The sequence below is a fragment of the Propithecus coquereli genome, unplaced genomic scaffold (genome assembly GCF_000956105.1).
Source record: "Propithecus coquereli isolate 6110/MARCELLA unplaced genomic scaffold, Pcoq_1.0 Scaffold1281, whole genome shotgun sequence".
In the NCBI taxonomy this organism is placed as follows: Eukaryota; Metazoa; Chordata; class Mammalia; order Primates; family Indriidae; genus Propithecus; species Propithecus coquereli.
This window is the reverse complement of record NW_012136981.1, coordinates 106,281-118,269: the sequence shown is the minus strand read 5'-3', so window position 1 is coordinate 118,269 and position 11,989 is coordinate 106,281. Positions and strand designations below refer to the sequence as shown.

The window sequence follows — 11,989 nt, the reverse complement described above, 5'->3', positions numbered from 1 at the left end:
GTCAGTCCTGGCTGGCGGCACATTCCTGCATGACACGGGAGTCGCCCTGGCTGAGAAAGCCGCGGTGGCCGAGCTAGTCTGGGCCTGGGGACAGTCACCGGCCCTGCCCTCCCTGCGCCTGTGTCCTCATGGAGCTGGCCCTAACTCGGGGGTCAGCCTAGTCTTGGCCAGCCTCGATCCCTCCTGCGCAAGGTGTGGGGCAGGCAGCAGACCGTCTTCCAGACCTGGGTGCCGTCCGTCCCAGCAGGGACTCAGAAAGTGCCGCCCAGGGTCAAGCCCTGCGCACCCCACACTCGCTGGCTGGGCCGCTTTGAGAAGGTCCCAGTCCCTCCTGTAGCCGCCTGCGTGGCCACCAGGAACAGGCCGACGATACCTGTGCCCACCTCGTGGGGTCGTGGCGAGGGTCCCGTGGGCTGACAGGCGCACACAGGACAGGTGCTCGGGACGTGACAGCGCCTGTAAGCAGCGCAGTCTCACAGGCTTTCTGGAGAAGGATGCTGCTGGTGGAAGCCTGTTGCCAACTCCCATGGCTGTTTTGAGGATTCCTGAGAAACTACAAGTGCAAAGTGTCGTTAGCTTTTTGGAGCATAAACGAACTCAGCAAACAGGCCAGCGTTCCGGTTGTTATCAGAGCTCATCGGATTCAGCCGGCGGTTGCAGCAGGATGTCGCCTGGCGGGCCGAGCACACCTGCTTGGTAGGACAAGCCTGTCTTCCTGGGCTCCGAGGCCTCATGCTCAAAGTCCCCACCTGGGGAACGTGAGTGTTCCCTTTGAGGACGCTTTGCTGCAAGGGTGGCGACCAGGCTGCTCTGTGAACTCGGGCACCTGTGTGAGCCCACCCCGTGTGTGAGCTGGGGTCTCAGCGACCTCGGTGTGGGCTCCGGGCCAGAGAGCGAGGTTCCACCCAGCTGCCAAACGGCCCGTGGGAAGGCAGAGAGTCGGGGGGCTGCCCGCAGGCTCCGGAGCCTGAACACTCGTCCTCTCAAGGCAGGGGCCTGCTGGCCTGGTGGGTCCGGGTGGGCCGGGATGAGGAGCAGGCCTGGGCCGGGCACGGTGGAGGGGTGTGGCCAGGCTCAGGCAGACTGTCTTACGGACGGGACATAGAGTGGCCAGAATTCAGTACGGGAGGCATGTACGCCCATGCTTTAGGGCCACAGAGACAAGCTGGGCTTTGACCTGGTGGCCCTGGGGAGCCACCAGGGCCTCCTGAGCAAGTGACTAACCCATTCGAAATGGGGTTTTGTGATGATTAGGAACTCGTAGCCAGTCGTTTGTGTGTCCAGCAATTTCTCAGTATGTGCCCGGTGCCCTGCAGGTGTTTGCCCAGCCCCCTCCTCCTGCGTCTGTCCAGGACCAGGGGCCCACCTTGCGGGGACACGGCTGTTCTCCCCCACGCTTGGGCCCTGGGGTCCCAGCACTCAGCGTGCAGCCCCTGCCCTTCAGCTCTTTCCTCTTACCGTCCCTTAGTTCACCTGCTCACAGACGGCACAGCGTTGGCCAGGAGGAGGACTGTAGCTGGGTGACCTGGGACGTGGTCGTCTCACCCCACCCTGTTCCAGGGCCAGGCTCTGAGGCTCCTGTCTGTGCTGCAGGGACGCACGAGGCTGGGGCAGGAGCATCGGGATTGGCACGTGGCTGTGGCGCTGAGGAAGTGTAGGGCCAGAGTGCCCTCTCGGTGGGTCCATTCGGAGAAATAGGGGCAGCAGGGTAAAGAGGGGAGCCGGGTCCCCTGCCTCACGCTCCCGCTCACCGGCCACCGCGAGCCTCTCCTGGACAGTGACCTAGAGACCCTCATGTGGGCTCTGGGTCAGCTCACCTGCCAGCCAGAGTGGGCTGGGGCGGGGGGGAGGGCCTGTTTGGTGGAAGAACAGATGAGCCGAGGCGCGGAGTGAGCAGGGCTGGCGCTCCGCAGCCCACGGAGGACACAGAGGGACACAGGCCCCACGGCTCCACTCAGCTCAGCGCAGGCAGCTGCCGGATAGACCCCTGTGCCAGCCTCTCCCCTGGGGGCCCTGAGCTGGGCCTGCCTCCTGCAGACGTACGAGCATTCGTGTTTGAGGAGGTTAAACAGAACCCCGTCCCGACAGGAGAAAACCAGGTGTGGGCTGCACGGCCATAGCCGCAAGGCCTTCCGGGCTGGGCGCCGTCCCCCACAGTGGCAAAGGTTGCTGACCTTGAACAGGGTAGAGCTGCTGCTCCCAAACTCTTGGGAATGGGTATGGGACCATGGGCGGGGCCCCCGCATGCCCAGCGCTCATGTGACATGTGGCCTCCTCCTGCTTCATTCCGACAAGATGCCCTGCAGGGCATGTTTCCTCCAAGTACAAGCTCTCCTCAGACCCCATGCTGTTGTCAGCAGCTCTGACGGGAAGAACAGGGGGCTGAGTTTACAGTGGACGTGGTGGGCGCTGAGTCCCTGGAAGAGGAGGGAGCTGAGCTCAGGGAGGAGCATGCTGGGTGCTGAGTCCCTAGCCATGAGCCCAGGGAAGCCAGGGCTCTCAGTGGAGCCCTAGCTCTCCTGCTCCCGGATCAGAGAAGAGACCTGGGCAGAGGGGCATTCCTGCAGGGATGGGGCAGGGTGGTGCACCAGAAGCCCCTGCTGTGGGTACAGTGAGCGGGGGCCGGGCTGGAACTCAGTGGCGAGGATCTGAGAAGAGAGGTGTCTGGGCCGGAAGGAGAGGAGGCCCCACCAGGCTGACGTCAGAGCTTGACTTTTACCCCTCACTGAACCTCAGCCTGTTCTTTTCTGAAATGAGTTTAGCAATCAGAGCCCTTGCCTGGAATGGCTGCAGGGGTGAAGGGGCCCACGTGTCTAGCAGGAGGTCAGTCCAGGGAGCGGAGCTGCTGCCGCCGATGGTGATGGTGGTGATGATGATGATGGTGATGGTGATGATGGTGATGGTGATGATGGTGATGGTGATGATGGTGATGGTGATGATGGTGATGGTGATCGATGGTGGTGATGGTCCAGCAAGGAGCTGCTGCTACCACTGACTGAGCTCAAGGGACAGTGGGGAACAGACGCATCTCGATTCTGCCACACACCTCGTGCTGTCCCAGATGCCTGTCTAGATGCCTGTGTCTCAGGGCTGTTACTCCAGCTGTGGGACCCCAGCAGTGGGAGCTACCCCAAGAAACCCACACGCCCCTTGGCTGTGGACAGGGACGTGGGGCCTCCCTGAGATCTTCCCCGGCCCCAGGGCAGGCGCCTCCAGGGCTCCCTTCTGCAGCCGCTGCTGCAGCTCCGCGGGCCCCGCGCATGGCCGGGCTTTTCCCGCCCCGGGAGGCCCCTCTGGCCCAGCCCTGCGACAAGCCCAGATACCAGCTGTGCCTCCTGATCCACTGACCAGCTCGATGCCGCCTGGCAACATGCAAGCCCCAGGACACCATTTTTCAGACTTAAATCATGTGAAAACTCCTTTTAAGGGAAATCTTCCCTGCACCCTGTACTGACCTACATTGTTTTATTGTTGTGCTACAGGAATATGAACAAACGCAAAGACGGGAACCCCCACTGGACTGTAAACCGAAACCCATTTACAAATTAAACACAAACGAAACTGTAAAACCAATAAAATTTAAATTTGCAGCGTTAATTTCACAGGGCAGATGTTTCCCGGCGACACGGCACTGGCGGTGGGCTCCGGGGCGGGAAGACGCGCCTGCTGCTTTGCGCGACGTTCAATCTCTTCCGCCTTCGATTCAGCGAGGCCCGCTCACACGTACTTAAGGATGTGTTGCGTGAAATCGTGCTGATAATCGTGTGGCTTCGTCGTAATCACACCTCATATTTAACCCAGAGCCATCCCGGAAGGCACTTTCAACAGCAGGTTCCGGAGAGCTCGCCTAAGCTGTCGCGTCCGGGCGAAGACGAGCTTCGCCGTGCAGCGTGATTAAGCGCCGCTTAAACAGGAATAATCCAATTATTGCAGGGATTGGGAACAGAAAATTCTCATTGCGTGTTTACTGCTGCACTTACAGCTAATGAACCGCTCCGCGGCGGGAGTGAGAAGGCAGAGGGCACACAGAGTACGGCCCTGGGTGCGGGACCCACGGTCCTGGCGGCCGGGCTGCGCGTCAGGGGTACCTGTCCAGGCCCCACGTCTTGAAACTCACGCGGGGTCCCGGGCAGGTGGGCCTTTGCTCTGTATGGGTGCATGCGTGAACACGGACTCACATCCCTGCCTCACACGCTGGGAGGTGAATCCAGATCACAAAGAACACGCTTGCATGTACCCTGCGTTTACGTTATGCGTGAAAACGTGCTCACTCTTATGCAAAGCTAGCGCAAGAGAATTCTTAGGCCTGGGGCACTGGCCGTGGGAGGCAGTGGCCACTGGCGCGTCCCTAAAGCTGGAGGAGACCTGGAGGGACCCACACGTCTCACCGCGGCCTCATAGTCCAGGTGCAGTGAGGGACAGCGAGGGCAAAGGTTAAATGTTCTCTAAGCTTCCACGAGTGTCTGAAGTCTGAGAAAAGCTGGGCGCAGGGTCTCTGGATGCTGGACTGAGGCTCCTCCACGGGGGAGGTGCTGGGGGCTCCATGGCGGGGCAGAGAGCAGGCGTCACTTCCCTTCACCCCTCCCGAGCGTGGGTGGCTGGCCCGGGTCCGAGGGGCTGTGGGGCCCCCTCAGAGGCTCAGGATTGGCCGACGCCCTAGTCCAGTCTGGACAAACTGGCACCCGGACACCCTCCTCAGATGTGTCTCAGTGGGGCCCTTCTGCAGCCACGTCCCAAGCACCTGCTCCCACCGGGCCTGGGGACAGCCACTGGGGACGCAGGGATGCATGAGACCCCATTCCCCTGACTTGCTGCGTGCCCTGGAGACCCTGGGTCATCCCATGTGGGCAGTCTGTGACAACTGTCCACCAGAGTCCGGGCTGTAGCCATGGCCTCTCACCCCCTAGGAAGCTTCATCAGCCCCTGCAGAGGCCCCTCCCTGGTCCCGTGAGCTGCTGCCACATCAGGGCCAGAGGAGGGGCTTTCTTGCCCTTGCCCGGGTGAAACAGGGTGTGAGGTGTGGGCTTGAAAGGCCGCTTTGTCCCCAGGGTATGGTGGCCCAGTGCTGTGCTTCTGCCCGCCTCCAGCAGGAAGTGGATGGGGCCGGGTGAGAGAGCTCCCGCGGGCAGACAAAGCGTTGTGTGTGCAGCACTGGCCGCCAGGGCCCCGGAGGATGGCGCCCAGACACGCCCACGCCCAGGGCCCGGGGTGGGGCCCGTGACCGGCTGTCTTCTCATTCTACAGATGCTGCATGCCAGGCAAGCCCACAAAGTGTGTGCATGTGTGTACACGTGTGTGCGTGGGAATGTGCACGTGGGTGCATGTGTGAGTGTGCCGCACCTGCAAGTGTGTACATGTTTGTGAGCATGCATTCGATATGTGCACGTTTGTGTGTGCCTGCATCTGCGTGCCTCTGTGGTGTGTGTCTGCGTGTGTGGCCAGGCATCGTGGCGGTAACGAGGGCAGGACTGGTGCCCCCTCCCCCAGCTGAGGCCGTGGGGACCCGGCCGTCACGCCTTCCTCTCTCTTTCTCACCCTGGGCCACGCCACACATGTGGTCACCTGAGTTTGTCAAGGGTCTGAAGCATCCTGTCCAGGCCAGAGGGACGGTGACTGGGCCTGGCCAGGGAGCACGTGCCTGTCTTGGGACGAGGAGGTGTGTGCCCAGGACTTAGGGATCGGAGACTGCCGGGTCTCCCGTCAATCCCTGAGCTCCACAGTCCGCGTGGCCTCCCCGGCCTCCTCCCTGGCCTGACTGAAGGCTCAAGGGACCCGTGTTCGTGGGCGCTGGCGGCCCGGCCCTGTGCCCGGGCTGCCACCTGTGTCACGTCCTCTGCCCCCAGCATCCTCGCTTACCAGGACGTCTAGCCCAGAGGGGAGCTACTCGCTGGGATTCGAGCCTGGGCTGTCTCCCCTCCCCCTCTCACAGCTGCCCTGCAGCCGGGCCCCCGCCCTGGGAGGCCCCGCAGACCCCACTCTGCCGTGTCGCGGGGAGCCGCACCCCGGCTTGCTGCCTCTGAACTCCGTTCCCCGTTTGCAGTTAAAGGACGTGCCTCACCTGAGATGGCCAGGTCCCTGCACTGGGCTCCTAGGGCAGGAGGGGGCCGGTGTGGGGGACCCAGATGTTTCCGAGGCCCCAGGATGGGAGCCGGGGCCACACGGTGCTGGGACCTTCCCTGGGAGCCTCGGCGGGGACGGGCGGGAGCACAGATTGGGATTTCTGTCAAGGCACGTGGGTGCCCCTTCCTCTCCTGCGCCTGAGTGCTGACGCCAGGGAGACTCCAACACACACACACCAAACACGCAAGCACGCATGCACACACGTGCGCACACACACAGCTCTTTCTCTAATTCGTACAGCTCTTTTCTCGGGCGTTGCAAACAGGATTTCTGGGACTGGGGCATGAGTATGTTCAATCCTGCAGCTCCTTTGTGGGTCCAAGGTTTGTATTTGTTGGAGTCTGAGAAGGTTTTCCTGCCATATTCACTGTCACGCAAAATGGCGCGTCGGGGACGGGAAGCACAGCTGCTGGGACTTCACGCAGGCAGGGAGAGGGGCTGAAGGGAGATGCGTGACAAACGCCAGCCCGAGCTGGCAGTGCCCGCCCCGTGGGTTGGAGGGAGGGCGGAGGGCGGCGGGCGGCTGGGCTCGGGAGCTGGGTGGCCCGTTCACTGGGAGACGCCCCGGGAGCCACGAGGCCCCCCTCCCTGGCTCTGCGCGAGCGGCAGCGAGCACAGTCGCACCTTGCAGGGGACGCCGCTCATTCGCCGTAGGGTGCTTTCCACACCTGACGCTGCAGTTGGTGGGCGCCCCGGTCTCACGCTCCCCCGGCGGTGCGAGGCAGCTCCGGCCGCCGTGGCAGAATCGCACCGGCTGAGCGGCTCACGCAGCAGACGCTTATTCCCCTCACGGTTCTGGGGGCTGGAGGTCCAAGGTCAAGGCGCGGGCAGGTTCGGTTCCTGGCGAGGGTCTGCGTCCTGGCGTGTGGACAGCAGCCTTCTCGCTGTGTCCGCACGTGGCCCTTCCTCCGTGTGCAGAGCGCGCCAGGACACTGATCCTGTCGACCACGGCGCCTCCCTCCTGGCCTCGGTGAACCTTAATTTCTTCCTAAAGGCCCGTCTCCCGACACGGGGGGTTCGGGCTTCACCGTGTGTTCTCCAGGGCCCAGTTCGGTCCGTGGCCTGGGAGGGAGGTGGTCTCAGGAGCGGCGGCTGTTAGATGGCCCCACTGCCGGGTGGGCAGGGCCCTGTGTGGGGCACAGCGGCAGGACACACGGGTCCCAGGGCCCATGTCCACCCTGCTCTGTGCGGGGCGTGGGCAGCCACTGCTGGCTTGTCTGCACTGGCGGTGAGAGGCCAGTCCCTGGCGGGGACGCTCTCCTTGGCTCTTTTTCAGACTGCATCTGCCTCCCAGGACCCCAGATCCGACCCCCAGAGGATTCCAGGGCCCACGGCTTCGGTGGGGGGTGCTCCCTCCAGCGCCCATGCTCTGTGCCCACTGCCCCCACAGGGACAGTCCCTGCCTGCAGGCCATGGACACACAGGAGCCACAGAGTGTTAACCAAGCAGTGACCCTTCTGCGTGTGACTCACGTGCCACTGCCCAGGTGTAGGAGGGTGCCGTGTGGGACACACGCGTGTGCACTCACAGACACTTGCATGATTCCATTTAGCAGGTGTTCCTCCCAACGAGGCGGGGCTGGGGAATTTTAGTAAACAAACACCCTGGGCAAGCACATTCCAGCTTATGCAAATCAGGAGTTCTATGATTTGTTTTTAAAAAAACAGAAAAAGAGGCAAAAAAGGCCAAGTGTGGTGGCTCACACCTGGAATCCCGGCATTCAGGGAGGGGCCGGGAGGTCTGCAGCTGTGGGCAGCTGGGTGGCAGAGACCCTTCCTCCCTGGGGCTGGCACTCGGGGCCTTCTGCTCCCCTGGGGCCAGGGGCCAGTCACCCGGAAGGGAGGAGTCAGAACAGGGAAAAGGGGAAGGTTCTTGATATGAGAATTATCTGCATCCAAACAAGGGGAGTTCCACACCTGGACCCCACACAGTGAGTACGTGGGGACCGCTGAGTGGGTGAGGACCAGGTGACACGAGCCCTGCGCGGCCCTCCTGGCGCCGCGTGCAGCCAGGCGCGTACCTTGGTCACCTTTGTGTCTCCCACGGCTGGGCTGTCCTGACCAGGCGGCTGTCGGGCCAGTGCGTGGAGACATCATCTGTCCTCTGAGGACCTTGGACCTGGACTGCTAAAGTTTTTTTCTCCTAAGATCCAAAGTTTTCCCCAGTCTCCAACCACAGGGGTACAGCTTGGGTCAAAATCCGCGTATGTGAGTGTTGTGACTTGGGTCTGGGCGGAAATTGCGCCTGGCGGGCGTTGGCATCCTCTCTGCGTGCCCAGCTCTGCAGCGGGTCCACCACCTTGACCGTAGGCGCCGTTTCTATAACAGCGTAGCTACGCGCGCGTTAAGAAGGACGTAATGTTTTCTCCTGATTTGGGAAGTGACTGACGGGAAGGTTGTGTGATGAAGGTTGTGTTAACAGCCGGCGTTCACCCACCGCCGAGTCCCGCCTCCTGCATGTCCTGCTGGAGCCTCCCACGTGCTGAGCCCCGACAGCCACCCAGCGGTGCGCTCCCAGGCACGAGACAAAGTGAAGTTTCCTCCTGCACGGAAGAAGTTGGTTTGTGCTCCAGAGTCCTTGTGCTAACGGGAGTCCACCACCACCGCCACCGCCTGGCCTCGCCGGCGTCCCCGCCCTCTGCCCTGTCCAGTGGTCACAGGACACAGGGCCTTTAGTCCTAGAGCCGCGCGCAGTGTGGCGGCTCTGGAGCAGCTCGGGCATCCGCCCGGCGCTTGGCGCTTGCAGAGCAAATGCAGGCTGGGGTGCACTGTGACGTCCGCCGGGCAGCCGCCTGCTGGGGCCTCACCCCGGCACCGACCCTGGGCTCCCTCGGTGCCCGTCCTGGGGACAGGCCACTCTCAGTGCAGCCGGGATGTCCTGACCAGTCGCCGCCTCCTCCTGCCCCTTCCTGGCTCTCGGTGGGTTCTGGACAAGGAGAGAGACAGGCTGCCACTGCTCTGGGAAGGGCTGCGGCTCCGTTCTGTGCAAACGTCCCCAGCACCCCCGGTCACTGTTTACTGGTCCGTGACTGACCCACGGCAGAGCCATCTCACGGACTAAGCACCGAGACAGGAGACCTGGGAGGAGGTGCCGCTGCCCTGCCAGCCCTCTCTGCACGGCGGGGCCACGCCAGCGCTGCCTCCGGGGCCTTCCCACCGCGCAGGGTCTCAGACGCCCTCGGTGATGTCCCCCAGATCAGGTGAGCAGGGTCTCAGACGCCCTCGGGGACGTCCCCGAGGTCCGGGTGAGCCGCGCGCTGACCGCCCTGTCTCCTCTCTCCCGCAGCGCGGATCATCAGGACGAAGCAGTGGTGTGACATGCTCCCGTGTCTGGAGGGGGAAGGCTGCGACTTGTTAATCAACCGGTCAGGCTGGACTTGCACGCAGCCCGGCGGGAGGATAAAGACGACCACGGTACGTGCTCTTTGCCTTTCTGTGCGCGTGGGGGGACCCCACAGACGCCGGAGCACGGGGGCCGGTGGACACCCCCTGGCCAGGAGGAGCGGGCAGCGCTGGTCGCTCTGTCCCCGTGCAGAGCGCCCCCAGCTGGCTCTTCCCCACCTCAGCCCCGGGCTGACCCCTGACAGCCGGTCCCCAGTTAGGGGTCAGTGCCTGCGCACAGGGCAGGAGCTGGGCATGGAGCCACCGCGGGGCTGGCAGCTGGGGTCAGGCCAACACTCGGGCAGAGGTGCCATCATGCCAGGCTGCAGGAAACGTGCCGCACCCCGGAGATGAGCTTGAGATAACTCGCCCAGGGAAGGGGACTTCCATGGTGACAGGCTTGGGCGGGACGGTGTTGTCAGGTGCTCCCTCCTGCCCCCAGACCTGGCACGGTGGCCGCTCATACTAGAGACCCGAGAGCCCCTGCGGACGTCCCAGGCCCTGCCCGTCCCTCGGGCAGGGCTCGCGTGTGCGGTGAACTCCCTCCCTGCCCCAGCAGCCCGGGCGAGGACTCTGGCGTTCGGGCCAGCTGCCCCATAGAGAGCCACGGATCCGCCTGGCACGTGGGGTTTGGGCTCAGTTCAGGTCTCTCAGCAGCAGCATCTGAGGGCCGCAGGGTCCCCGCTGCAGCTGGAAGACCCCGTTGGCGGGGCAGGCGGGCCAGTGCTCCAGGCCCTCCCGCGGAGACTCGGAGGCCTCTCGCGTCTGTGGGAACTGGGGCAGCCTCAGCCTGGGAGGCAACCTGGGGGCCGGCCCGGGACCACCTGCCAGGCGGCGGCGGCTGTGCAGGGAGCAGGGAGGGCCGGGCTTGTCCGTGAGTCGTCCCGAGAGCCGCCAGGCTTGTCTGCACGCAGCCGTGTGCGTTTATCAGTGTTCACGCTCCCGGAAGTGTGCGGGGACCTGCAGGCCGCGGGCGTCCGGGTGGGCTGCTGAGGTGTGGCTGTTCTCTCGGAGGAGGATCTAGGAGTAAGTTGATCTTTCTAGAGTTCCCCCATCTCAATGCTTTCTGGAAAGCAGAGGCCTGCTGCCAAGCAGCGCACTGGACCAGTGCGGTGGGGACCGGCGTTGGGTGCACAGGTGTGGGGGCGGGGAGGGCAGCCCTGCAGGCAGAGAGGGGCTGAGACAGAGAGATGGGGGCTCTCTTGTGAGCCTCAGCCCAGGCCCCTGAATGGCACCTGGGGGCGGGAGGCTTAGGCGGGCAGCCCCAGGCCCAGTGGGCCCTGGGTGTCCTGTGTTTACCCGCCGGGGAAAGCTGTCCCCAGGGGTGACAGGCACAAGGAGAGTCTAGGGCCACCTCTAGGACCTGGAAGGACACATGTTGCAGGTTAAGAACCTCGTCTTTGTCCCCACTGGGCCCTGGGGCATGGAGGGACCATAGGTGTGTTTCTGTCCCTCCTCGGGCTTGGCTCCCACGGGCCCTGGTCCAGGTGGCAGAGCAGCCCGGGGTGTGGCTGGGGCGGTCAGGCCTCCCACACAGACGTGTACGGGGCTGAGTCGGGCTGCTCTCCCCACCTAGTCTGCTGCTCCCACCTCCTTGGCACTTTGCGGGAGTCAGATGACCGTCTGCAGCTGCCCAGGGCAGTGGCTAAGGACAGGGCCGTCCCGTCCTCAGGGCTCGGGCCCTCGTCCCTCCCTGCTCCGAGGTCTCCAGGTGCCCGACACGTCCCCCAGTCGAAACCCACGCAGATGGCGCGGTGGGTTTCCTCGGCCTGTGGACGCTGGCCGGGACGGCCTTTGCGGTCCCCTCCCGGACGCCAGCGTCTGAGCGAGCGGCCCCCCAGCCCTGGGTTTGCGGGAGGGGTGTCCGAGTGCCGTCAGCGACCTGCCACTTCTCAGCTGCCGCCTGGCAAGTCCTTCCTGTCCCGGGTCAGCTCTGACGGGGGCCAGCGTCTCGTCCTTCAGGAACTAACTTGTAAGCTGCCCTGAGTTCGCTGCCAGGCCCTCTGGGTGGGAAGTCGGGGCCCCGAAGACCCCACAGGGGACAGCACAGCGGATAGCAGGCGTCGCTGCTGCTGAGCCGGGGCCGGGGCCACCGCCAGCCACGCAGAGGTCCGGCCCCTCCCCTCTAAGCCGGGAGACACCTGGTGCAGGTGCAGGTGGGACTCGTCCTCCCTTGGAGGCTGCCGGCAGCACCCAGTTGTGTTGTTCGATAATTTGCTGGGGTGAAAGTCATAACACAGAATTCTCCGTTTCACGTGAGCAGTTCAGTGGCACGTGGTACATTCACGGTACCGTGTCCAGTCTCGCAGCGTTCCGTCTCCCGTGGCGAAATCGCCGGGGTGTCCCAGGCGGGATGTCTGAGGGCTGCTTCTCGCTGCTTGTCCCCACCGGTCCCCACACGGGCCCTCCACATCGCCAGGTGCAGTCATCACAAAGCGGCCAGCGATCAGGACCCAGGTTGGTGAGGACGGGCCTGTCCCAGCACTTCA

General features: G+C 63.9%; 1 protein-coding gene across 1 annotated transcript in view; it reads left to right on the top strand.

The window, feature by feature from the left end:
• FAM19A5 (family with sequence similarity 19 (chemokine (C-C motif)-like), member A5) overlaps window positions 1–11,989 on the top strand; it is a 79,642-nt gene that overhangs the window by 46,065 nt on the left and 21,588 nt on the right. Inside the window, exon 3 of the mRNA XM_012638314.1 lies at window positions 9,406–9,533. Within this exon, the coding sequence (XP_012493768.1) occupies window positions 9,406–9,533 (128 nt within the window). The remainder of the gene's footprint in view (window positions 1–9,405; window positions 9,534–11,989) is intronic.